The 24,352-nt window shown below is 30.0% G+C and overlaps 1 protein-coding gene across 3 annotated transcripts in view; it reads right to left on the reverse strand.

The window, feature by feature from the left end:
* Positions 1 to 2,523: 2,523 nt before the first annotated feature.
* The window catches only part of CAH3 (Carbonic anhydrase 3), a 51,198-nt gene continuing 29,369 nt past the window's right edge, over positions 2,524 to 24,352 (reverse strand). For 2 of the 3 annotated variants that reach the window (XM_075302464.1, XM_075302466.1), the window contains 3 exons: positions 7,309 to 8,051; positions 7,102 to 7,238; positions 2,524 to 3,332 (listed from right to left, as the gene is read on the reverse strand). In XM_075302464.1, the coding sequence (XP_075158579.1) occupies positions 3,192 to 3,332; positions 7,102 to 7,238; positions 7,309 to 7,783 (753 nt within the window). In that variant the 5' untranslated portion in view covers positions 7,784 to 8,051 and the 3' untranslated portion in view covers positions 2,524 to 3,191. Of the gene's footprint in view, positions 3,333 to 7,101; positions 7,239 to 7,308; positions 8,052 to 10,192; positions 10,329 to 24,352 lie in introns of those variants that run through there. The other variant, XM_075302465.1, reaches the window with a different exon arrangement.

Consider the following 24,352-nt stretch of genomic DNA (forward strand, 5'->3'; position numbering starts at 1 on the left):
ATATTGACCAAATTTTCTATAGAAATAAAATTTTTACCAAATTATCTATAGAAATAAAATTTTGACAAAATTTTCTATAGAAATGAAATATTAAGAAAATTTTCTAAAGAAATAAAATTTTGCCAAATTTTCTATAAAATAAAATTTTTCTAAAAATTTTTATAGAAGTAAAATTTTGATAAAAAATTCTATAGAAAACAAATATTAAGAAAATTTTCTATGGAAATAAAATTTTGATTAAATTTTCTATAAAAGTAAAATTTTGAGGACATTTTCTATAGAAATAAAATTTTGAGAAAATTTTCTATAGAAATAAAATTTTGTTGTTGTTTTTTTTTATTTCAGCTTAAAACCATACATTGACTAAACTACAAGTGTAGCTTAACCAACAGAGGAAAAGAATGTATGTTAAATTTATTTGGGCAAAGCCCTATAGACTGCAAGATGGTTGGATGGACGCACGTTTCGGAATTACCACATTCCTCATCAGCATCCTCTACTTGCAGCAAAACTATCAACCAATTATCAGAATAAATTCAGGCAGTTAATTAAACCCAACAATGAACCACACTTGAACCTTCCAGAAAAAAGGTTTTGTATGATAGCCGGCTTATGCCGAAATAAATTCAAAACAAACATATCTCTTTTCCTATGAGACATTTTTCTATAGAAATAAAATTTTGACAAAATTTTCTAAGAAATTAAATTTTGACAAAATTTTCTATAGAAATTAAATTTTGACAAAATTTTCATAGGAATACAATTTTGAGAACATTTTTTGTAGAAATAACATTTTGATAAAATTTTCTATAGAAATAAAATGTTGACAAAATTTTCTATAGAAATAAAATTTTGACAAAATTTTCTATATAAAAACAATTTTGAGAAAATTTTCTCTAGAAATAAAATTTTGACAAAATTTTCATAGGAATACAATTTTGAGAACATTTTTTGTAGAAATAAAACTTTGACAAAAATTTCTATAGAAATAAAATGTTGACAAAATTTTTTATAGAAATAAAATTTTGACAAAACAAATTTGAGAATTTTCTCTAGAAATAAAATTTTGAGAAAATTTTCATAGGAATACAATTTTGATAATATTTTCTATAGAAATAAAATTTTGACAAAATTGTCTATAGAAATAAAATTTTGACAAAATTTTCTATAGAAATAAAATTTTGACAAAATTTTCTATAGAAATAAAATTTTGACAAAATTTTCTATAGAAATAAAATTTTGTCAAATTTTCTATAGAAATAAAATTTTGACAAAATTTTCTATAGAAATAAAATTTTGACAAAATTTTCTATAGAAATAAAATTTTGACAAAATTTTCTATTGAAATAAAATTTTGACAAAATTTTCTATAGAAATAAAATTTTGACAAAATTTTCTATAGAAATAAAATTTTGACAAAATTTTCTATAGAAATAAAATTTTGATAACATTTTCTATAGAAATAAAATTTTGACAAAATTTTCTATAGAAATAAAATTTTGATAACATTTTCTATAAAAATAAAATTTTCACAAATTTTTCACAAAATTTTCGATAGAAGTAAAACGAAAATTTTCAATAGAAATAAAATATTGAGAAAATTTTCTTTAGAAATAAAATTTTGACAAAATTTTCTATAGAAATACAATTTTGAAAAAAAAATTTCTATAGAAATAAAATTTTGATAACATTTTCTATAAAAATAAAATTTTCACAAAATTTTCTAAAGAAATAAAATTTTCACAAAATTTTCGATAGAAGTAAAACGAAAATTTTCAATAGTAATAAAATATTGAGAAAATTTTCTATGGTAATAAAATTTTGACTAAATTTTCTATAGAAGTGAAATTTTGAAAAATTTATAGAAATAAATTTTTAAAAAAATTTTCTATAGAAATTAAATTTTGACAAAATTTTCTATAGAAATAAAATTTTCTACAGAAATAAAATTTTGACATTTTCTATAGAAATAAAACTTTAAAAATTTTCAATAAAAAAAATTTTTTAGAACATTTTATATTGAAAAAAAAATTTGAGAAAATTTTCTATTGAAAAAAAAAATTGGAGAAAATTTTCTATAGAAAAATAATTTTGAGAAAATTTTCTATAGAAATAAAATTTTGAGATTTTTTTTTTAAATTCAATTCATAGGCAATTAAAATTTTAAATTTTCGTGTTAGATCATACTCTGCAAGCTAAAATCGCTAAAACATATATACAAGAAGTTCGACACATTTAAAATTCAAGAGTAATTATACACCCAAAAAATGTTCGCTAATAGGAGGGATCATTCATTCACTCGAAGAAAAAAAAATTCGTACTAACCACAAAGATTTGATCAAAAACTTCAAATAGGTTTTTGTTTAGTTTGGTAGATTGAGGTAAATTTTTCTTCAAATTTTGGTAGATTATTTTCGGTACGAGTGACAAACGTGCTTAAAACTCGACTTGAAAAATAAATCACAACTTTCCAAAAATTCGTAAACTAATAATAACCCCATTTGCATATAAATAAAAATAACATTTCTTAATAATTCGTTTTTATTGGGAGATGTTTTATATAAAAAATTATTAAATTAATGATTAAATAGTTATAAATACATGACATAATTGTAATAAAAAAAGATTTTCACCATATTTCTATGAAATATTTAATTTGTTTCTTTCCAATTTTTTGAGATGGTTTATGTATTTTTATTCGCTTGGTTTTTTATTGCCTTGAAGTGCACTTGATTTGTGTTGTTTTTTATAATATTCAATATTTTTTAGGATAATAATGTTTTTGACTTGATTTTTGTTTTCTTACAACAAAGAATAGTTTTTTTTTTATATCGTATTGGAGAAAAACATAGAATTTTTTAGAACAAGAAAAAAATTCTTTAAATATAATAACAAACAATAAAATACAAAAACATAGTCAATATAAAAATATATCGCCTTAATACAACCAAAAATTAATGTATACAGTAATATAAATTCTAGCAGTTACGTTGGAGTGTTTATTTTGTGTGTGTGTGAGAGTGTAGGTGACTGACTAAAAACAACAAAAAAACAAAAACACATGCATAAATATTTTATTCAAATTTAGCACAGTTTAGAACAACATATTAAAAGGAAAAGGATGTAGGATGAAAAATGAATATCTTTAGATTAAATCGCTTAATAGCTTTGGAATGCGAAAAATGATTTGATCATAATTTCGATTTTGGTTTGGCATTGCGTGCAAATATTATTTCAGGATTTTTATCGGGTTTTTGTATTTCACGATAATTGTTGACAATTTTTTTGGTTTCATCCTTGGGACATGATTGGAGATTGCGAAAAACTTGAACCTGTAATGAGAAAAAAATAAAACAAACAATATACTTGCAACCTATAAAATAAAGAAAAATTAACGTAATCAGCTATTATGACTAGACAAGTTGGGAATATGGGTAACCTAGTAGACGCGGTAGTAAATTATATATGTAATAAATAAGGAAAGTCCAAAAACGGACGGTGTATATTCACTCTGCACCACTTTGTCGATCTACATTTTCGATAACATATCAAATATTTCAAATAGATGACGCAGAACGCTAGCATTATGATTTCTAAACATTTTGGGAAACAATTGGAATTATTGGAAGTGGCTCTTGTCTTCAAATTATGATGCTTTCGTCCCCAAAAATCTCCAATTTTAATTTACATTCCTCACAAAAATCCCCAATACATTTTTGACAAGTTTTTTTTTGTTAAATAAAGAAAAAGGCCCTGCTGTAGAAAATCAGTAATAATTAAAAATTGAAAACAATTAAATTTTGTCAAAAATTTAAATTCCTCACAAAAATCACCAATATATTTTTGACGAGTTAAAAAAAAATAAAGAAAAAGGCTTTGCTGTAGAAAATCAGAAATAATTTAAAAATTAAAAAAAAAATAAAGTTTGTCAAACCAGCTTGCAAGCTGCAATAATATCAAGATTTCGAACCACAACACCAAGAGACCGGTTAGGTTAGGTATAGTGGCAGCCCGATATTTCAGGCTCACTTAGACTATTCAGTCCATTGTGATACCACAGTGGTGAACTTCCCTCTTATCACTGAGTACAGCCCGATTCTATGTTAAGCTCAATGACAAAGGACCTCTAAATATAGCCTTCTATAGCCGAGTCCGAACGGCGTTCCTCTAAGTGGTGAAACCAAAATTTACTTCTAAATATTCAAGTGGTAAAATTGGGTGGTAGACACGATTGCCACAGTTGTTATAATTCTGCCATAAATGGTAGATTTGTTTATTGTTTGGTAGAAATAAAATTTTGACAATATTTTCTATATAGAAATAAAATTTCGACAAAATTTTCTATAAAGAAATAAAATTGTGGCAAAATTTTCAATATAGAAATAAAATTTTGACAAAAATTTCTATATAGAAATTATGGAAAAATTTTTGTTTGGTAAAATTTTCTTCCAATTTTGGTAGATTAATTTTGGCTCGAGTGACAACCGTGATGGTAGATCAGCGGTGGATTATCCCACCTCAGTAATGCTGGTGACATTTCTGAGGGTTTCAAAGCTTCTCTAAGTGGTTTCACGGCGTTCCACATTACAGGCTATGAAAAGGAGGTCCCTTGTCATTGAGCTTAACATGGAATCGGGCAGCACTCAGTGTAAGAGAGAAGTTCACCAATGTGGTATCACAATGGACTGAATAGTCTAAGTGAGCTTGATACATCGGGCTGCCACCTAACCTAACCTAATATTAAGGTGAATTATCTTCATCATTTCTGTATTTATCGGATATATTGTTCAGTGAGAAACACTAATTATGATGGCAACGAGTCTGGAATGACTTTGCAATTGTAGAATTTCTTAGACAAACTGAGTAAAATTAGAAAAAAGAGCTTAGGCCCCCGCAATAAAATCCTGTGTCCTTTTCTAGTTCAAATGCTCCATTTGTATCCTTTCGAATACCGTGGAATAAAGAGCAGCATAGTTTTCTTTTTTAAATGTTGACGAACCACAGGACTTCTTTTGTAAAAATGTAGATTTTGATGTTAATTTATTACGTTAAATCGATAAAAAAAAAAACAAAAAACAAGTAAGTAAAGTAGAAAGTCGGGCGGGGCCGACTATATCATACCCTAAACCACCCTTACTGAATTAGTAATCATAAGCATTTGTGGGGGTAACATTGATATAGGTCTGGGAGATAAACCACAGTTGCATATTTAAGAAAATTAAGGGGTACATGTTTATGGGTGCTTTGTCTCAATCTGACTATAGCTCATACTACAAATTATGTTGAGTGAAAATGTCCCTACATTGCGGCCCTACGTCTCTACAAGACGCTAAATATTAGAAAAAAAAACTACATATAGGGAATTTCCCCTACTTCTAGCAGCATTGGCTGTAGTTGATATTGCACCTACGGAGTTAGTATGCCACTAATATTGAGCCCATTATAAAAACAAGAGAAAATCGTTCCATTAGTGTGGGTAATAAATCCAATTTTGTAAAAATCGAGCAATATTCTTATGTAAGAGCTACAAGTAAGTATAAATACGATCGGTTAGTACATCAAAATTTGAGTAACATTGGTTAATAAATAAGAGTATTATGGCCAAATTTGGGAAAATCGAGCGATGCATATATATGGAAGCTATATGTAAATCTGAACCAATTTGCATAATATTGCGGTTTTGATTAATACAACAAAAGGTTACCTTGTGCAAAATTTGAGTAAGATCAGTTAAGAAATGAGGCTCTATGGTCAAACATAAGGTCCCTAACAACCAAATTTTTCAAAATCGGGCGATACATGTATGGGAGCTATACTACATCTGAACCGATTTCGATGAAATTTTGCACATACCGTTAGTACTATAGAGGACTGGATCTTGCCAACTTTGAGTAAGATCGGTTAATAAATAAGGGTCCTATGGCCAAATTTGGGAAAATCAGGCCATACATACATATATATGGGATCTATATCTCAATCTGAACCGATTTCGATGAAATTTAGTACATACAGGTAGTGCTATAGAAGATTACATTTAGCCAACTTTGAGTAAGATTGGTTAATAAATAAGGGTTTTATGGCCAAATTTAGAAAAATCGGGCGGTACATATATATGGGAGCTATAGCTAAATCTGAACCGATTGAGATGCTTTTTTGCACTTATAGTTAGTGCTATAGAAGATTACATTTAGCTAACTTTGACTAAGATTGGTTAATAAATAAGGGTTTTGTGGTCAAATTTGGGAAAATCGGGCGATACATATATATGAGATATCTAAATCTGAACCGATTTTGATGAAATTTTGCAGACTTGAAGGGCGATGAAAAAGATTATTTTTTGCCAAATTTGGTGACGATCCGTTTGTGAAAAAGCGCAACGTAACCCCGTTTGTCGAAATCGGGCGATACATATATATGGAAGCTATATCTAAATTTGATCCAATTTCGTCCAAATTTAGAAGCGTTCGTCCTTGTGCCCAAAAAACTCCCTGGAGCAAATTTCATCAAAATCGGTTAATAATTGCGACCGGAATCCTGTGAACAACAAATACATGTACAGACGGACGAACGGACACCAAGCGCTAGATCGACTCAGGAGGTGATTCTGAGTCGATCGGTATATATATTTTATGGGGTCTAAAATCAATATTTCTGGTAGGCACATTTTTTGGCAGATCAAACTTATTATACCCTGACCACTATGTGGTTTAGGGTATAAAAATCCCCAAATTTATGGAAATTCACCACCAAATCCCCAAGCCCCCAACTCCGAAGTTTCGCACCCATTCACGAAAAATATCCCCAGTTTGGGGGAAATCCTCAATACTGGCAAAACTGGTTTCGACGTATGGGATTGAAAATTCGTTTTTCTACAAGGATATTTTTTTTTATTCTCTTATGATGTTTCTTCGTCACGGTATTAAACGCGAATTATTATAATACAACGAAAACATTTGGAACGATAAGTCCTATACAGCGAACAGCAGAGAAATCATAAAGATCTACACTACGTTACCAAATAAATTCTTATTTGTCTTTTCGACAAAAGATAATCAATCGGATAGAGAAGCAACATTCTAGCTTTTGCATGACTCAACTTACCTGTCCTTTTGATACATATATCGGTGTTCTATATATAATCCATGTAACACTTTCAAAATATGGTGCTGTTGTTAGAGATCCCTTATATGTATAATAATGTTTACTTAATTCCTGCAAACCAATCCATGAGAGACAATCTATAATGAAATAATTTATCATCTTTAGAAAGATCAAAAAATGTTTTTTTGATTTTCTAATACCAAATACCTGAATCAACAGATGCATTTGTATGAATTTTCTGCACAATACGAATACCTTCGGTAATTTTCTTAAATTCTGGACAATCCTTCTCACCACAAGCTTGTATAAAAAATGCCACTACAGCCAAACCATCTGGTTTATTTTTAGCTTCTGTGAAATCTTTGTACTTTGCATTAAAATGTACCGCATGGGCTTCCATTGAATATTTTATACCCTCCAGAGTATGTTCACAGCCAGATTCATCTGTATCAGCCCAATGGAAATGTAATTGTTCGAATATATATTTTTCATCTCCCAAACAACCACCTACTATATACGGTAGTTCTTTGCGTTTGCCAAAAGTTACCATAGCCGATGTTCCTGTATTGTGTATACGAGCAATTCCCACTGGTTCCCAGTGGCCATGATATTCTAGCGGATCAATATCATCGATATGTTCAATGACACGATTGCTAATTTCAATTGGTGACTGAACGGGCATTATGAAATTTTTGGCTGCGTATCGTATGTGGTAATTCTGTTTTGTTAAAAGCTACTTGCCGCACCAAAAGGACGTGTCTATGTGATATTGACAGCGTGATATGATTTTTTCTTAACTTTATAAACACAAAAGTGTTGTGGTTTAAGGAGCCAAGTAAACTGCGTCGTGGTGGCGAATTTTATAAAACTCGTTGAGGATCAAGAAAAAATTATTGTTGTATTAGCGGTCCAGGGCTTTCCGTTGCTCCACGGAAAAGACTTTAGGTATTCTATAAAGTAAACAAGAAACAAATTTTATTAATACAGGGAAATATAAAAAAATCATTTAAAAATATCTCTCTCATATAAATACATCTCCCATTAAGATTTCTTAAGGCGTATAAAACAATTTTTACTGAAAGTTGGTAAGTAATAGAAATATAAACGAAATTGTCTTGATTCAATTCAAAGCCAACTTTTAACATTTCTTGTTAAAAATCGAAAGTTTATTATGCAATTTAGAAAAACGAAGAAATCAAACAATCGATTTTACAAAAACAAAGAAATCAAAAGTCGATTACCAAATTGAAAAAAAAAAATCCAAAATCGTTTAGCGAAAATTCCTTTTCGACTTTTGTATCACATATATCGGTCTCTATAAAGATTTACAAAACATTTTAAATATTTTAAATGTTATGGGTCTTACAGACTATAAGTTTTTCCGGACGGAATGTCTGTGTTTGTCAAGAATCTTACAGTGTATCCAATCAATACGACAATTCGTTGATGACTAAATAATCGGTAAATGTGTTATCGATCCCATAAACATGCAGCAGTATCGATTATGCCTTCGGACTTAACTTCGTAGAATTGTGGCCAATATATGGGATATGATCGACACGACCACTGTCGTCCGGATTAACTTATAGTCTGCAAGGCGCATTACGTATTTTTAACCAGTACACAGAAAAAAAATACCACCAAAATAAAAGTTAATTGCAGTTGAAAAATTGTTCAATTAATAAATTAATTGACACAATTAACTTTTTAATCAAGATAAAAACATTAAGTTAATGATTGAAAATTTTTAAATTTAAAATTATTAAAAATGTGTATTGATATAATTAATTTTTTAATCATACTCGGAAGACTAAGACAGTTAAGAAAGGTGATGGAAAATTTATTAATTAAAAATGTATTTTAAACAATCAATCTTTTAATCAAACTAATAACACTAAAATTCAGTTTTGAAAGTAATTGAAAATAGTTACATTTTTTAATTAAACAATTTACCAATTACATTTTTAATTGAATCTATTAAAAACTTAATTGAAATTTGCCCATAAAATTAATAAATTTTTTAATGAAGTATTTTTTTTTGTCCAATTAAAACAGTGATTGATACTAGCATTCAAATGATCAATTAATATATATTTTTTTTGATATTTTTTCAATTTTTTTTCTATAGAAGATTTTGTCAAAATTTTATTTCTATAGAAAATTTTGTCAAATTTTTATTTCTATAGAAAATTTTGTTAAAATTTTATTTCTATAGAAAATGTTGTCAAAATTTTATTTTTCTAGAAAATTTTGTCAAAATTTTATTTCTATAGAAAATTTTGTCAAAATTTTATTTCTATAGAAAATTTTGTCAAAAATTTATTTCTATAGAAAATTTTGTCAACATTTTATTTCTTTAGAAAATTTTTGTCAAAAATTTATTTCTATAGAAAATTTTGTCAAAATTTTATTACTATAGAAAATTTTGTCAAAATTTTATTTCTTTTTGTTTGTTATTGTTGGCTTCTCTTCAATCGTTATTGTTGTTTTTGATCTCAGCTTAAAGCCATGCATTGACTAAACTACAAGTGTAGCTTAACCAACAGAGGAAAAGTATGCTTGTCAAATTTATTTGGGCAAAGCCCTATAGACTGCAAGATGGTTGGATGTACAGCTGTTTCGGAATTACCACATTCCTCATCAGCATTGCAGCAAAACTATCAACCAATTGTCAGAATAAATTCAGGCAGTTCGATAAACCCAAAGTGAACCACACTTGAACCTTCGGAAAAAAGGTTTATGATAGCCGGCTTATGTCGAAATAAATTCATACAAACATGTCTATAGTTAAGTGAAGATCATAAGCCCATTCTGAAGGATAAACTCAGAGGAGGAATATATGTATTTATCATCCCAAACATGTTTCAAGAGCATAATGTTATGCTTTTGTCGCAACCATTTTATTTTCGCAGAAATTATGTATCTGATTTCGGCAATCATATTCTATCTGATGAGAAAAGAATATTTTTGCGATAAAAATATTAAATTTTCCCCGTAAAAAAGTAACATGATTCTCTTGAAACATATTTGAAGTAATCATATTCCTTCTCTGCGTGTATATGATAATCCAATTCCAGCCAAACATTCTTACTTTTATTGTGTTCGCCTTTCGAAGTAATCTTCCCGTTGCCAGAGCACAATTCGATTCTAATCGATGTTAACTGCACAAAATCGCAAACCAAACTGTTTCAAGTGCTTGTTCGCATTCATTCATTCAACACAATCGTCAATCATCAAGAAAGTGTAAAGAAAAGAAATTAATTAACGACTTTTTAATTTATTATGTATGATAACTTTCGAGTGTGTACTTGTGTGTGACATCTTCTTCCGGAAAAAATAAATAAAAAACAAACTGTATCACAAACGCCTCTTTTAGCAGCAAATGACCATTGGTAATAGGTAAGACATAGATATCTGCCAGTTTATAGCAAAGCCTTTAGTTCTGGCATTTGTTTATATTTCAATGTCAATATTAATATTTTTATAACTTCTAAGACAGTAACTCAAAATGGCAATGTTGGTTACCTCACCAACATCAGCAGTAAAGGACAATGGAAAAATAAATAAATACGCATATTCACAAAGGGTTCAATAAATACGTATAAATTTATTTGAAAGTGATAAGGATGGTTAAAATCTTTATATTTATTTAAATTATGAAATAATATCGAATAAAAATTCAAAGAAAAAAAATCACGAAAATTTTTCCAATAATGTCTTAATTGAAAAATTTCAATTAAAAATTTAATTGATTTAACCAAATTTTTAATTGGAATTGAAATTTTTTAATTGGATCAATTAATTTTTTAATTGATACTATCATTTCTGTAATTGAAGACATTTCAATTAAAAATTAATTGGATCAATTAATTTCGTGATTGAAGACAAAAAATATTTTTTTGTGTATGCTAACACACAAAAATATATTTTTTGCGAAATTAATGGGTTCAATCCCAACCTCTGATCAAAAAAAAAAAAAACGATGACTAAATCAATCACCTCAATAACTATTGGAATTATAAAATGTCTACAAGTTTTGCAACATAATATAACGAATAACTTTCGTAGCCGGTCACAAGGAGGAAGTATGTCGTTTATTATTGGAATTAAAATAGAAATTGAATTGATAAATAACAATTTCTTACAAAGCAAAGGAAATAAATTTTCTTACACATACAAAAATAAATCTTTTCTCCGAAACGAAATTTTAGACCAACTAAATTTTTATACCCTGCGCCACACTGTGGAACAGGGTATTATAAGTTAGTGCATAGAATTGTTCCTATTGTCATTACCCTTTATATTAAATTTCAATACAAATGTCAGTTTAGAAAACACATTCATCAATGTTATGTGGATTTGTCCAAGGACAAGGGCAAGGACAAGGATAAGGAAATGAGCATGTCATAGTTCGACGATCTGGGGACGATAATAAAATATGCACATTTACCCTATTGCCAATTATTATTTTGCATTCGAAATACGCTCAGAGTTATTTGAACCCAACCACCACCCACCAGTAGTCCGTTCATGGTCACGAGAAAAAAGGCAACGATATGAACTAACAATACCGCTATTAATATGAATTATTAAATAAATTTATGAATGTCATTCTTCAACTTTTTAACATAGCAAAAAAAAAAATCGGCAAAAATTTGTTTATAAAAAAAAATACATAAAAATAATGTTGTTCAATAGATAAAATTTCTAATTTGGGAATAATGAATGTTTTTGTAGGTATTTCAAAACAAATGAGTAAAGTAGAAAGTCGGGCGGGGCCGACTATATGATATCCTAAACCACCCCTACTGAATTAGTAAACATTTTTGAAAATCGGGCTCAACATATATATGGGAGCTATATCTAAATCTGAACCAATTTGGATGATATAGAACATTAGAGTCAATAGCGTTCGTCCTTGTGTCCAAAATTCAAACAAATTTCATCAAAATCGGTTAATAATTGCGACCGGAATCCTCCAAACAACAAATACATAGACAGACGGACGAACATGGACAGACGCTAGATCTACTCAGGAGGCGATTCTGAGTCGATCGGTATATATTTTATGGGGTCTAAAATCAATATTTCTGGTAGGCACATTTTTTGGCAGATCAAAATTATTATATATTCAAAATTATTATATATTAATTATACCCTTCACCACTACTGTGGTACAGGGTATAATAAGTTTGTGCATTTGTATGTAACGCCAAGAAGGAAAAGTCTGAGACCCATCGTTTAGTATACCGATCGTCTTAGAATTAAATTCTGAGTCGATTTAGCGATGTCCGTCTGTCTGTCTGTCCGTCTGTCTGTCTGTTGGTGTATTTTTGTGTGTAAAGTACAGCTCGCAGTTTTAATCCGATTGTCCTAAAATTTGGTATAGGATCCTGTTTCGGCTCAAAGACGATCCCTATTGATTTGGGAAAAAATCGGTTCAGATTTAGATATAGCTGCCATATATATTTTTCACCGATCTGGTCATAATTGGCGTGTATATCAACCGATCTTCCTCAAATTCCGTACATCCGAATATTTTATGAGTCTCGAAAAACTTGCCAAATATCAGCCAAATCGGTTCAGATTTAGATATAGCTCCAATATATAGCTTTCACCCGATTTACACTCATATGCCCACAGAGGCCAATTTTTTGCTCCGATTTAGTTGAAATTTTGCACAGGGAGTAGAATTAGCATTATAGCTATGCGTGTCAAATTTGGTTGAAATCGGTTCAGATTTAGATATAGCTCCCATATATAGCTTTCGCCCGATTTACATTCAAATGACCACAGAGGCCAATTTTTTGCTCCGATGTAGTTGAAATTTTGCACAGGGAGTAGAATTAGCATTGTAGCTATGCCTGCCAAATTTGGTTGAAATCGGTTCAGATTTAGATATAGCTCCCATATATATGTTTTTCTGATTTCGACAAAAATGGTCAAAATACCAACATTTTCCTTGTAAAATCGCCACTGCTTAGTCGAAAAGTTGTAAAAATGACTCTTATTTTCCTAAACTTCTAATACATATATATCGAGCGATAAATCATAAATAAACTTTTGCGAAGTTTCCTTAAAATTGCTTCAGATTTAAATGTTGCCCATATTTTTTACCAACATTGTGTTCCACCCTAGTGCATTAGCCGACTTAAATTTTGAGTCTATAGATTTTGTAGAAGTCTATCAAATTCTGTCCAGATCGAGTGACATTTAAATGTATGTATTTGGGACAAACCTTTATATATAGCCCCCAACACGGATGTGATATGGTATCGAAAATTTAGATCTACAAAGTGCTGCAGGGTATAATATAGTCGGCCCCGCCCGACTTTAGATTTTCCTTACTTGTTTTTTATTTAAACGTGTTCAATCACGTAAATGATAGTATCAATTAAATGATTAAAAACATTGATTGATCCTACACAGAAATATAATATCACCAACATTTTTTTCCAATACAAATTTTACTTGAATATTAAATAGAAAATAATTTTTCAAGCTTGATCTCAAGTTTGAATAATTAAAAATTTTTTAATTGAATTGAAAATCAATCAGAAAAATTAATTGTAACAATTAACTTTTTAATTGGAACAATTAATTTTATAATTGACTTTGTTGATTGATACTATCATTTCTGTGGTTGAAGACATTTCAATTAAAAATGAATTGGATCAATTAAATTTGTGATTGAAGACAAAAAATAATTTTTCTGGGTACTGATTTGTGTGATTTATTTTTGTTTTGATTAAAAAAAAATAATTGAATTAATTAGTTTTTTTTTTTAATTTAGCACTATTTTCATATTAATGATATTTTTTCTATTTAGACAATTTTTCTGGATACAATATTATGTGAAGTGTGGGTCCTAAACCGCATTACTAATCAGGCCAATATAGTTTTCAATGTAGCTGTGTTTTTTTCGGATATCATTCGAATATTAATGCAGAGTTAATCGTTATATTTTGTAATATTTCTTTCCCTGTATAATATTCTTCCGTTAATCCATATTAATTTTCTTATTGCGTGAGAAATTTTATATAGTACATTCAGCTTGCTCGTCTGTTTATTATAGACCATTTTCCCAAGTAAACAATTCTATTGTCTGTTTCGAGCATGTTCAATATAAATGAAGTTTATTCTTATTTTATGATTAGCAAAGATTGCTTTTTCTTCAGAATTGTATTATATCTATTCGGAATTTTATTTTCTCTACTTGAGAAAACTAGAATTCACTGAGATTAAAAAATTTAGAAGTAAACTTTGTACGGACGGAATTAGTTGCAATTGGAGAATAGCAAATATTTGCATAAATTTGATTTAATGGAGGCATGTGACAACAATTTTAAAATGCAAGTTATTATTAGTCAGATATCTTGAATTGTGGAAGTGGGTAATTACTACGTTTCAACCAGTTTTAACTAATTTGAATGAATAAATATTGAAATGTCCAAAGTCAATATTTTCCAATCACTCGGAATTCTTTTTTGTATTCATTTTTTTTTTACATTAATAAATGTTGTTTCGCTCAAAATACTACAATTTATATAGTAATAATCCCACAGGCTGGGAAATACAGACCTACACCCAAAGATAAAATACTTTCCCTCAGGAACGAAATTTTAGACAACCGAAATTCCCCTTCTTATAAAATATTTTCTTATTGACCAAACAAACTCAAATTCATGATATGCGATTCAACTATTTTCTCCAATTTTAACCCTGGAAAATCATCCTTATTTTTTGTATACTAACGTCATCCTTCGTCATTTTGACGAAGGATGACTGTCCAGGGTTAAACAAAATTCTTTAGCGTCAAAAGAAAATTTTGCTTGTTTAAAACTTCGTTTCTCAGAAAAGAAAACTATTCTTCCAGTGTACGCCTTGTGAATGTTAGGCCTAAAAAATAATCTTTCAGGGTAAGCCTTGTGAATGTTAGTTAAAAAATAATTTCTTTACTGGAGAAAGAAATTTTAGACCAAAGAGGTTTTTTGTTTTTCCAGTTTAAAGTTAAGATTGTTGGGCAAATGCAAATATTATTTAAAGAGACAACTTTATCAACAAATAAAACTTCGTTGGTCTAGCATTTCGTTTCGGAAGAAGAGTTATTTTTTGTAATAGCGCTATCTATTTGCGGACCGCATTTTTATACACAAAAAAAGTCAACTGTTTTGAGGGCGGTTTGCTTCTTTTATTTATTTTTCAAAAAAAAAAAAAAAGGAATTCACTGAGATACCATGAGACGAAAGATTCCATCAAATTTCTGGAAACTGATATTCAATGACCGGGCACCTAGGATAGATTAGGTTATGTATAGAGACAGTCCGATATTTTTTACATAATAGTCTAAGTGAGCGATTCAGTCCATTGTAATACCTCAGGTGCTGAAATGAGTGCTGCCATATTCTATGTTTAGCTCAATGATAAGGGACCCCCTTCTTATTGCCCAGTCCTAACCACGGTTGCCACAATTGGTAGAATTCTATCAAAATGTTTGATTTTATATTGTTTGGTAGATTGGCAGAATTCTTAATGTTTTGGTAGATTTTGCAAAATATTCCTCTCCAACTAAGAAATTTTTTAGAAATAAAATTTTTTTTGGAAATTTTGTATAGAAATAAAATTTGGAGAAAAATTTCTTTAGAAAAAATATTGGAGAAAAAATTCAATACTCGTAAAATATAATTTGGGGAAAATTTTCTATAGAAATAAAATTCTGAGAAAAAATTCTATAGAAATAAAACTTGGAGAAAAATGTCCAAAGAAATAAAATTTTGACAATTTTTTCTATAGAATATTTTCTATAGAAATAAAATTCTGTGAAAATTTTCTAAAGACATAAAATTTTGAAAAATAAGATGTTTTTGTTTGGTAACATTGTCTCCAAATTTTGGTAGATTATTTTTGGCAACTGTGGTCCTAAAGCCGAATAGTAGCAGTGGCTGATGGTGTATTTAAGGCGTATTTTGAGGATGAAGATACTGTGGACCATACCTTCACTCCTTTAAGAAGATGTGGAGCACACACAAAAATAACATTTTTACTACTTTTTTTTGCGACGCTTTTTTAGCTGGGTAGTGTCCGCGGTTCGATTCTCCGTCTGCAGTTCGAAAGTTAAAATTCGGATAAAGTGCTAAAAATTAAGTAAACAACTTGGAATTGAGAATTATATTAGAATTAGTCGGAATATTAAAAACAAAACTTTTTTAATTAGTCTTTATCGAATTGTTTTCAAACAGTATTAATGATTGAAGAATAAACCAAAACAAAACGAATTAGATGATGCTGATGAGGAATGTGGGAGTTCCGAAATGATTGCCCAAAGAAATTTGTCATAACATACTTTTTCTTTGTTGGTTAAGATACTCTTGTAGTTTAGTCAAAGCATGGTTTTAAACTAAAATCAAAATAACACGTGAGGTTAGGGATAGTGACAGACCCATATTTTCAGACTCACACAGACAATTTTTTTTTGTCTTCAATCGCGAAATTAATTGATCCAATTCACATCACAGAATGATAGATTAAAAAATTAATTGATCCAATTAAAAATTTAATTGATACGATTAACTTCTGTGATTGATTTTTGTTTCAATTAAATAATTTGTTGAAACAATTAAATTTTTAATTGAAAATTTTATAGAATTCAATTAAAATTTTAAGTGGAAAACTTTTGGTAATATTTTTTGTGTGCACTTAGACTATTCAATCCATTGTGATACTCCAGTGGAGAACTTCTCTCTTATCACTGAGTGCTGCTGAGTGCGGCTGAGTGCGGCTGAGTGGACAGCGATCGGTGAACCGTCTCCGAAGCGTGGAAAGACTCAAAAGTCCGCTGGCAAAGTAATGGCCTCTGTTTTTTGGGATGCTAATGGAATAATTTTTTATCGATTATCTTGAGAAGGGAAAACCCATCAACAGTGACTATTATATGGCGTTATTGGAGCGTTTGTAAGTCGAAATCGCGGCAAAACGGCCCCATATGAAGAAGAAAAAAGTGTTGTTCCACCAAGACAACGCACCGTCCCACAAGTCATTGAGAACGATGGCAAAAATTCATGAATTGGGCTTCGAATTGCTTCCCCACCCACCGTATTCTCCAGATCTGGCCCCCAGCCACTTTTTCTTGTTCTCAGACCTCAAAAGGATGCTCGCAGGGAAAAAATTTGGCTGCAATGAAGAGGTGGTCGCCGAAACTGAGGCCTATTTTGAGGCAAAACAGAAGGAGTACTAGCAAAATGGTATCAAAAAATTGGAAGGTCGTTATAATCGTTGTATCGCTCTTGAAGGGAACTATGATGAATAATAAAAACGAATTTTGACAAAAAAATGTGTTTTTCTTTGTTCGACCGGGGACTTATCAGCCAACCTGTTATCATGCAGTTTTTGTCGGCGCTTCTCTCAAATATCATATAGTTTGCGCCGGCGTCACCCAGTTCAGTTCAAGAAAATAGGATTTAGAACCTACTTTGTAGTAACAAATGTTATTTTTTATAAATGTTTTCATTCCGTTAAATTTTTTTGCAGACAATTTGAAATTATAACTGCTGATGACTCTATAAAGAATTTATCAAAACAGCGCTTTGACCGCAACGTCGGTAATGCCAAAGCTGCAGGTATTGTGCGACATCTATACGGTTGACATATGTTGTTTTTGTAGACGAGCGCTTTGCGTTCTCTTGTGTTTTTATTCTCTCTGATAATGACAGAGAGTATTAAGATAACAAGAGAACGAAACTGTCAAGCGAAACTGCATCAATAGGTGACAGTCATGAGGAAATTTATCTAATGTCATACAGTTTTTTTTCAGCGCTTCTCTCACATATCATACAGTTTGCGTCGGCGTCACCCGGTTCAGTTCTCTGCCGGCCTTATGAAACGTAAGAAAAATAGGATTTAGAACCTATTTTGTAGTAAAGAATGTTCGTTTATATAAATCTTTTCATTCTATTAAATATTTTGGCAGACAATTTGAAATTATAACTGCCGATGCCTTAATATAGAATTTATCAAAACAGCGCTTCGACCGCAACGTCGGTTATACCAAAGCTGCAGGCATTGTGCGACATCTATACGATTGACATTTGTTGTTTTTGTAGAAGAGAAATGTTCGTCCTCTTGTTATCTTAATACTCTCTGATAATGATATTGGTAGCCTTGCCAGACCATGGCGGTGGTAAAAAAAATTGCAATGATTCCGTAAATGATAACTCGATGGAATCCACGACGTAATGGCAATCAAATGTAGACATAATCGTACAACTTACAGCAATACAACAAAATTTGACTCGAAAAGAGTTGCTGCGTTTGCAAGATGTGGTTACCAAATGCACATACGAGTTTTAATTTTCCATTTGAAATGATTCTATGGCCAGCTGTGGTCATCACTCGTCTGAACGCATCAAAGTAAAAGGGACTCTTTTCTTCGAGATCATAACATTTTCGATAATTAGCCTATTATTTCTATTCGAATTTCACTGTGGCCCATCCTATTATTCTGATATTATCATGACAAACATTTACATTTTTTCTGGGTGTAAATTCGATGATTATATTATCTTAACAGAAATTGACTGTTTCAGTACGCGATCACGACGGAAATTCATTAAGCTCACGATGAAAATATTCCCAATCATACAATTAAATAAACACTTCTCTTCATGCAACACCTAACCGAAAAATTGTTTGTGACCTACTTTCTGGATGTGTGTACTTGTCAATGAACTCGTTATAGGACGGAGGCTTTGAAGTATCAAATTCCATTGCACTTTATATATTTCTTTAAAATATAATCAGGTTTTAAGTATCTTATCAATGTTATCAATTGTATTTGTTTTTTTTTAATTTTTACAACATTTTTCATTTATTTTTGTTATATGAACACTTTACACACAAACCAATTAGTCTCATATAGAAAATGTTTAAAGAACACTTTGAATTCTTATTTTGAAAATGTGTACAAACATACAAACACTTATTGATTTCTTTGTACAAAATGAGTATAATTGCTTTGCCAAGTAATATTTATATGTTTCTTTATAATTTACGACTTCCACTTTATAACTTTCGCGAATATTTAGCATGGCTATAGATAGGAAATATAGTGCTTATATTGAATTAAAACAATTAATATTTAATTAATAAATAATTACTTTTTTTTTGTTTTTTTTATTCAGCTTAGTTTTTCCCAATAATTTATGAATGCTACAAAAGGTTAATTTTATATTTAATTTTGAGGAATTGTGACCGTTTCTCAAAAGACGCGTTTTATGGGAATTAACAATTAAACTGTTTGATCACGTGAAAACACTTTTTTTATCATATTATTTTTGCGGTTAGACTGATGTTTACCCTTTGGCAGTTAAATTGCTAATGACACAAAGTAGTTAATTGCAAAGAATTTTAAAATTTGGAAAAAAAACACCGGTTTATTTCTTATCACTAGAAATTGATAAAATCAAAAAAAAAACGACGGTGCCCAGCAGGTGATGGCTATCTAAAACAAAAACAAAATATGAAACATCACAACAATAAAATTTCAATAATAAATATATAACAAATTTGAAAGAAAATTACAATTTCTAAATTTCGTCAACATTTCTTCGATAGAAAATTTTGTCAAAATGTTTCTTCTATAAAAAAATTTTCAAAATTTTTCTTCTATAGAAAATTTTTCAAAATTTGTCTTCTATAGAAAATTTTATCAAATTTTTTCTTCTATAGAAAATTTTGTCAACATTTATTTTTTATTGAAATTTTTGCCTTCCATAGAATTTTTTTTTCAGTTTTCTTCTTGCTTTTGTCAAAATTTTTTTCTATAGAAATTTTTCTCAAAATTTGTCTTCTTCTTCAGTTGTCTTCCATAGAAAATTTTGTCAAAATTATTCTTCTACACAGAAAAAAATTTCACGAAAATTTTTCCAATTAAAATCTTAATTGAGTTTTAAAAAATATTCAATTAAACATTTAATTGCTTCAACAAATTTTTTAATTGAAATAAAAATCAATCACACAAATTAATAGTACCAATTATTTTTTTAATTGACTGTCAATTAATTTTGTAATTGATAGTATAATTTCTGTGATTGAAGACATTTTAATTAAAAAGTTAATTGGATCAATTAATTTCGCAATTGAATTGAAAGTAAAAAATGTTTTTTGTGTGTATAGAAAAGTTGGTCACATTTTTTTCTTCCGAAGAATTTTTGTCAAACTCTTTTGTCAAAATTATTCTTCTACACAGAAAAAAATTTCACGAAAATTTTTCCAATTAAAATCTTAACTGAGTTTTAAAAAATATTCAATTAAACATTTAATTTTCAACAAATTTTTTAATTGAAATAAAAATCAATCACACAAATTATTAGTACCAATTAATTTTTTAATTGATGGTATAATTTCTGTGATTGAAGACATTTCAATTAAAAAGTTAATTGCATCAATTAATTTCGCGATTGAATCAGAAAAATTTTTTTTTTATGTGTATAGAAAAGTTGGTCACATTTTTTTTCTTCCGAAGAATTTTTGTCAAACTCTTGTCACTGTGACTTAAAAGTTACTGTTTTGGTTTGATAAGAATTTAATCAATAATTTCGATTTGTAATGATTTCCATGCTATCGTCATTCATAATTGAAAGAAAATAACAAAATTTCAATAATAAATATAAAACAAATTTGATAGAAAATTAAAATTTTTAAATTTTGTCAACATTTCTTCGATAGAAAATTTTTCTTATAAAAAAAAAAAAAATGTCAAAATTTTTCTTCTATAGAAAATTGTATCAAATTGTTTCTTCTATAGAATATTTTGTCAACATTTATTATCTATTGAAATTTTTGCCTTCCATAGAAATTTTTTTCAGTTTTCTTCTATAGAAAATTTTGTCAAATTTTATTTTTCTATAGAAATTTTTCTCAAAATTTGTCTTCTTCTTCAGTTTTCTTCCATAGAAAAGTTTGTCAAAATTATTCTTCTATAGAACATTTAGTTGCTATAGAAATTTTTCTTAGAATTTGAAACATATTTGGTGTGATCATATTCCTTCTCTGCGTGTAGAAAACTATACCAAGTTTTTCTTCTATAGAAAATTGTGTCAAAATTTCTATAGAAAATGTTGCCAAATATTTTTTCTATAGAAAAGTTTGTCACATTGTTTTTTTCTATAGAAAATTTTGTCAAGAATTTTCTGCCGAAGAATTTTTGTCAAACTGTTGTCACTGTGACATAAAAGTTACTGTTTTGCTTTGATAAGAATTTAATCAATATTTTCGATTTGTAATGATTTCCATGCTGTCGTCATTCATAACTTAAAATATTAGTAATAATAAGTTAGTATGTTTTATTATTAATAAAGAAGTACAAATTATTAAAATTTTGTCGAAAAAAAAATACTAAATCCATTCTAGAAATATTGCGAATTTTTGAAATTTGTTGAGGTCAAGCGTTACAGGCAAGCGTAAGAATGGATTAAAAATCATAAAAAATTATAAAAATTATTAATATGGTAAAACATTACACAATTTTTGAATTCACATCCAAATAACTGAATTCGAATCACACCTTAAAAAGTGATGCAAATTCAGCGCAACGGTTGTTGAAATGGTGGACATCCGTCCTATGACAAGCCCATGTTAAATTCATAGCTTCCTCGCCAATTTTGCACCACTTCCGGATCCAAGAAGAACATTTTCACTAATGTTTTGGCGACGTTTTTTTGCTGGGGATTGAAATAGAAAGCAACAATAATAACAAGTATATACGGCCGTAAGTTCGGCCAGGCCGAATCTTAAAGGGTGATACGGTCAAAATTTGGTCAATATAAACTTGACGTATTTCTTTCAATTTTGTATTTAAAAAACCTGAACACCCCTCATTTTGAAGGTGTGTGTGTGTGTAGAATGTTGCTTCTATTTTGATTTTGGAATTCACTCTTCAGTTGTCAAAATGCCGTCCAAGCAAGAAGAGCAGCGTATCAAAATTTTACTCGCGCATCGCGAAAATCCGAGCTACTCGCACGCAAAGCTGGCAAAATCGCTAAAAGTTGCCAAATCAACCGTTACAAATGTAATTAAAGTGTTTGGGGAACGTTTGTCGACAGCCAGGAAGTCTGGATCGGGGGGAAATCGAAAACCGGAAGCCGCTGAGACGACAAAGATAGTTGCCGGTATTTTCCAGCGAAACCCTAATCTCTCTCTCCGAGATGCCGCAAATAAGCTGGGTGTATCGTCTACAACCGTACATCGAGCCAAAAAACGAGCCGGACTATCAACTTACAAGAAGGTAGTGACTCCAAATCGCGATGATAAACAAAATACGACGGCCAAAGCGCGATCCCGGAGGCTATACACGACGATGCTGACGAAGTTTGACTGCGTGGTAATGGACGACGAAACCTACGTCAATGCCGACTACAAGCAGCTTCCGGGAAAGGAGTTTTATACGGCAAAAGGAAGGGGAAAGGTAGCAGATATTTTCAAGCACATAAAACTGTCAAAGTTCGCAAAGAAATATCTGGTTTGGCAAGCCATCTGTACCTGTGGCTTGAAAAGCAGCATTTTCATAGCTTCCGGGACTGTCAACCAAGAAATTTACGTGAAAAGAGTGTTTGAATAAACGTCTGCTGCCTTCCCTGAAGAAACAGTGGTACGCCGCCAACAACGTGCAGGTGGTTCCCAAGGACAAGAACCCTCCCAACACGCCAGAGCTCCGCCCAATTGAGAAATACTGGGCTATTGTCAAGCGGAACCTAAAGAAGACCAAAAAACTGCTAAGGACGAGCAGCAGTTCAAGGCAAACTGGCTTTCTGCGGCGAAGAAGGTGGACAAGGTGGCTGTACAAAATCTGATAGCAGGTGTCAAGCGTGAGGCCCGGCAATTCGGATTTGGAAAAGCGAAAGCCTAACTGAATATTTTTCCTGAATTTTATACTAATTGAACTTGAAAAAGAAATTTAATTTGATTTTTTAAATAAACGATTTCACCGATTTACAAGCGTTTTCCCTTGACCAAATTTTGACCGTATCACCCTTTATGTACCCTCCACCATGGATTGCACAAAAACTTGTACTAAAGGACTGTCATCCACAATCGAATTACTTGGGTTGCGGTAACACTTGCCGATGGCAAGGCATCTTAAAACTTCTTAACACCGTCTTCTCAATTGTAAGTTAGTCCATACGGAGTACATATTAAACAAAAAAAGGCCGATTCAATACGTATATAATTCAGTTTGACAAAATTTTCTATAGAAATAAAATTTTCTAAACATAAAATTTTGACAAAATTCTATAGAAATTTAGACAAATTTTTTTATAGAAATAAAATTTTGACAAAATTTTCTATAGCAATAAAATGTTGACAAAATTTTCTATAGAAATAAAATCTTGACAAAATTTTCTATAGAAATAAAATTTTGACAAAATTTTGTATAGTAATAACATTTTGACAAAATTGTCTGTATATAGAAAATTTTGTCAAAATGTTATTACTATACAAAATTTTGTCAAAATTTTATTACTATAACTACAAAATTTTGTCAAAATTTTATTTCTATAGAAATAAAATTTTGATAAAATTTTCTATAGAAATAAAATCTTGACAAAAATTTTGTATAGTAATAAAATTTTGACAAACTTTTCTTTGGAATGAAATTTTGGTAGATTATTTTTGGGGATCGGTTATATATAACTATAGACCGATATGAACCAATTTTGGCATGGTTTTTAGCGGTCATATACTAGCGCAATGTACCAAATTTCAACCGGATCGGATCAATTTTGCTCCTCCAAATCTGGGGATCGGTTTATATGGGGCTATTTATAATTATGGGCTGATATGGACCAATTTTTGCATGGTTGTTAGAGACCATATACTAACACCATGTACCAAATTTCAGCCCGATCGGATGAAATTTGCTTCTATTAGAGGCTCCGCAAGCCAAATCGGGGTATCGGTTTATATGAGGGTTATATATAATTATGGACCGATGTGTATCAATTTTTCCATGGTTGTTAGAGACTATATACTAGAGGTCTGCACAATTCCATTTGTAAATGCAGAGTACACGTGTACTTGCTACATGAGTACATCTATTTGAGAGATTCGCAAAACAATTGGTACACATTTTGATGAACACCAAAAGCCACGAGTAACTTCTTGTTGCTACTCTGATGACTTCACTACCAACAAACACATATTCCTCTTTCTCTCTTATTGAAGTGTACTCAGAGTGATCACGTCGAGTATGTTGCGA

The sequence above is a fragment of the Haematobia irritans genome, chromosome 3 (assembly GCF_050003625.1).
Source record: "Haematobia irritans isolate KBUSLIRL chromosome 3, ASM5000362v1, whole genome shotgun sequence".
In the NCBI taxonomy this organism is placed as follows: Eukaryota; Metazoa; Arthropoda; class Insecta; order Diptera; family Muscidae; genus Haematobia; species Haematobia irritans.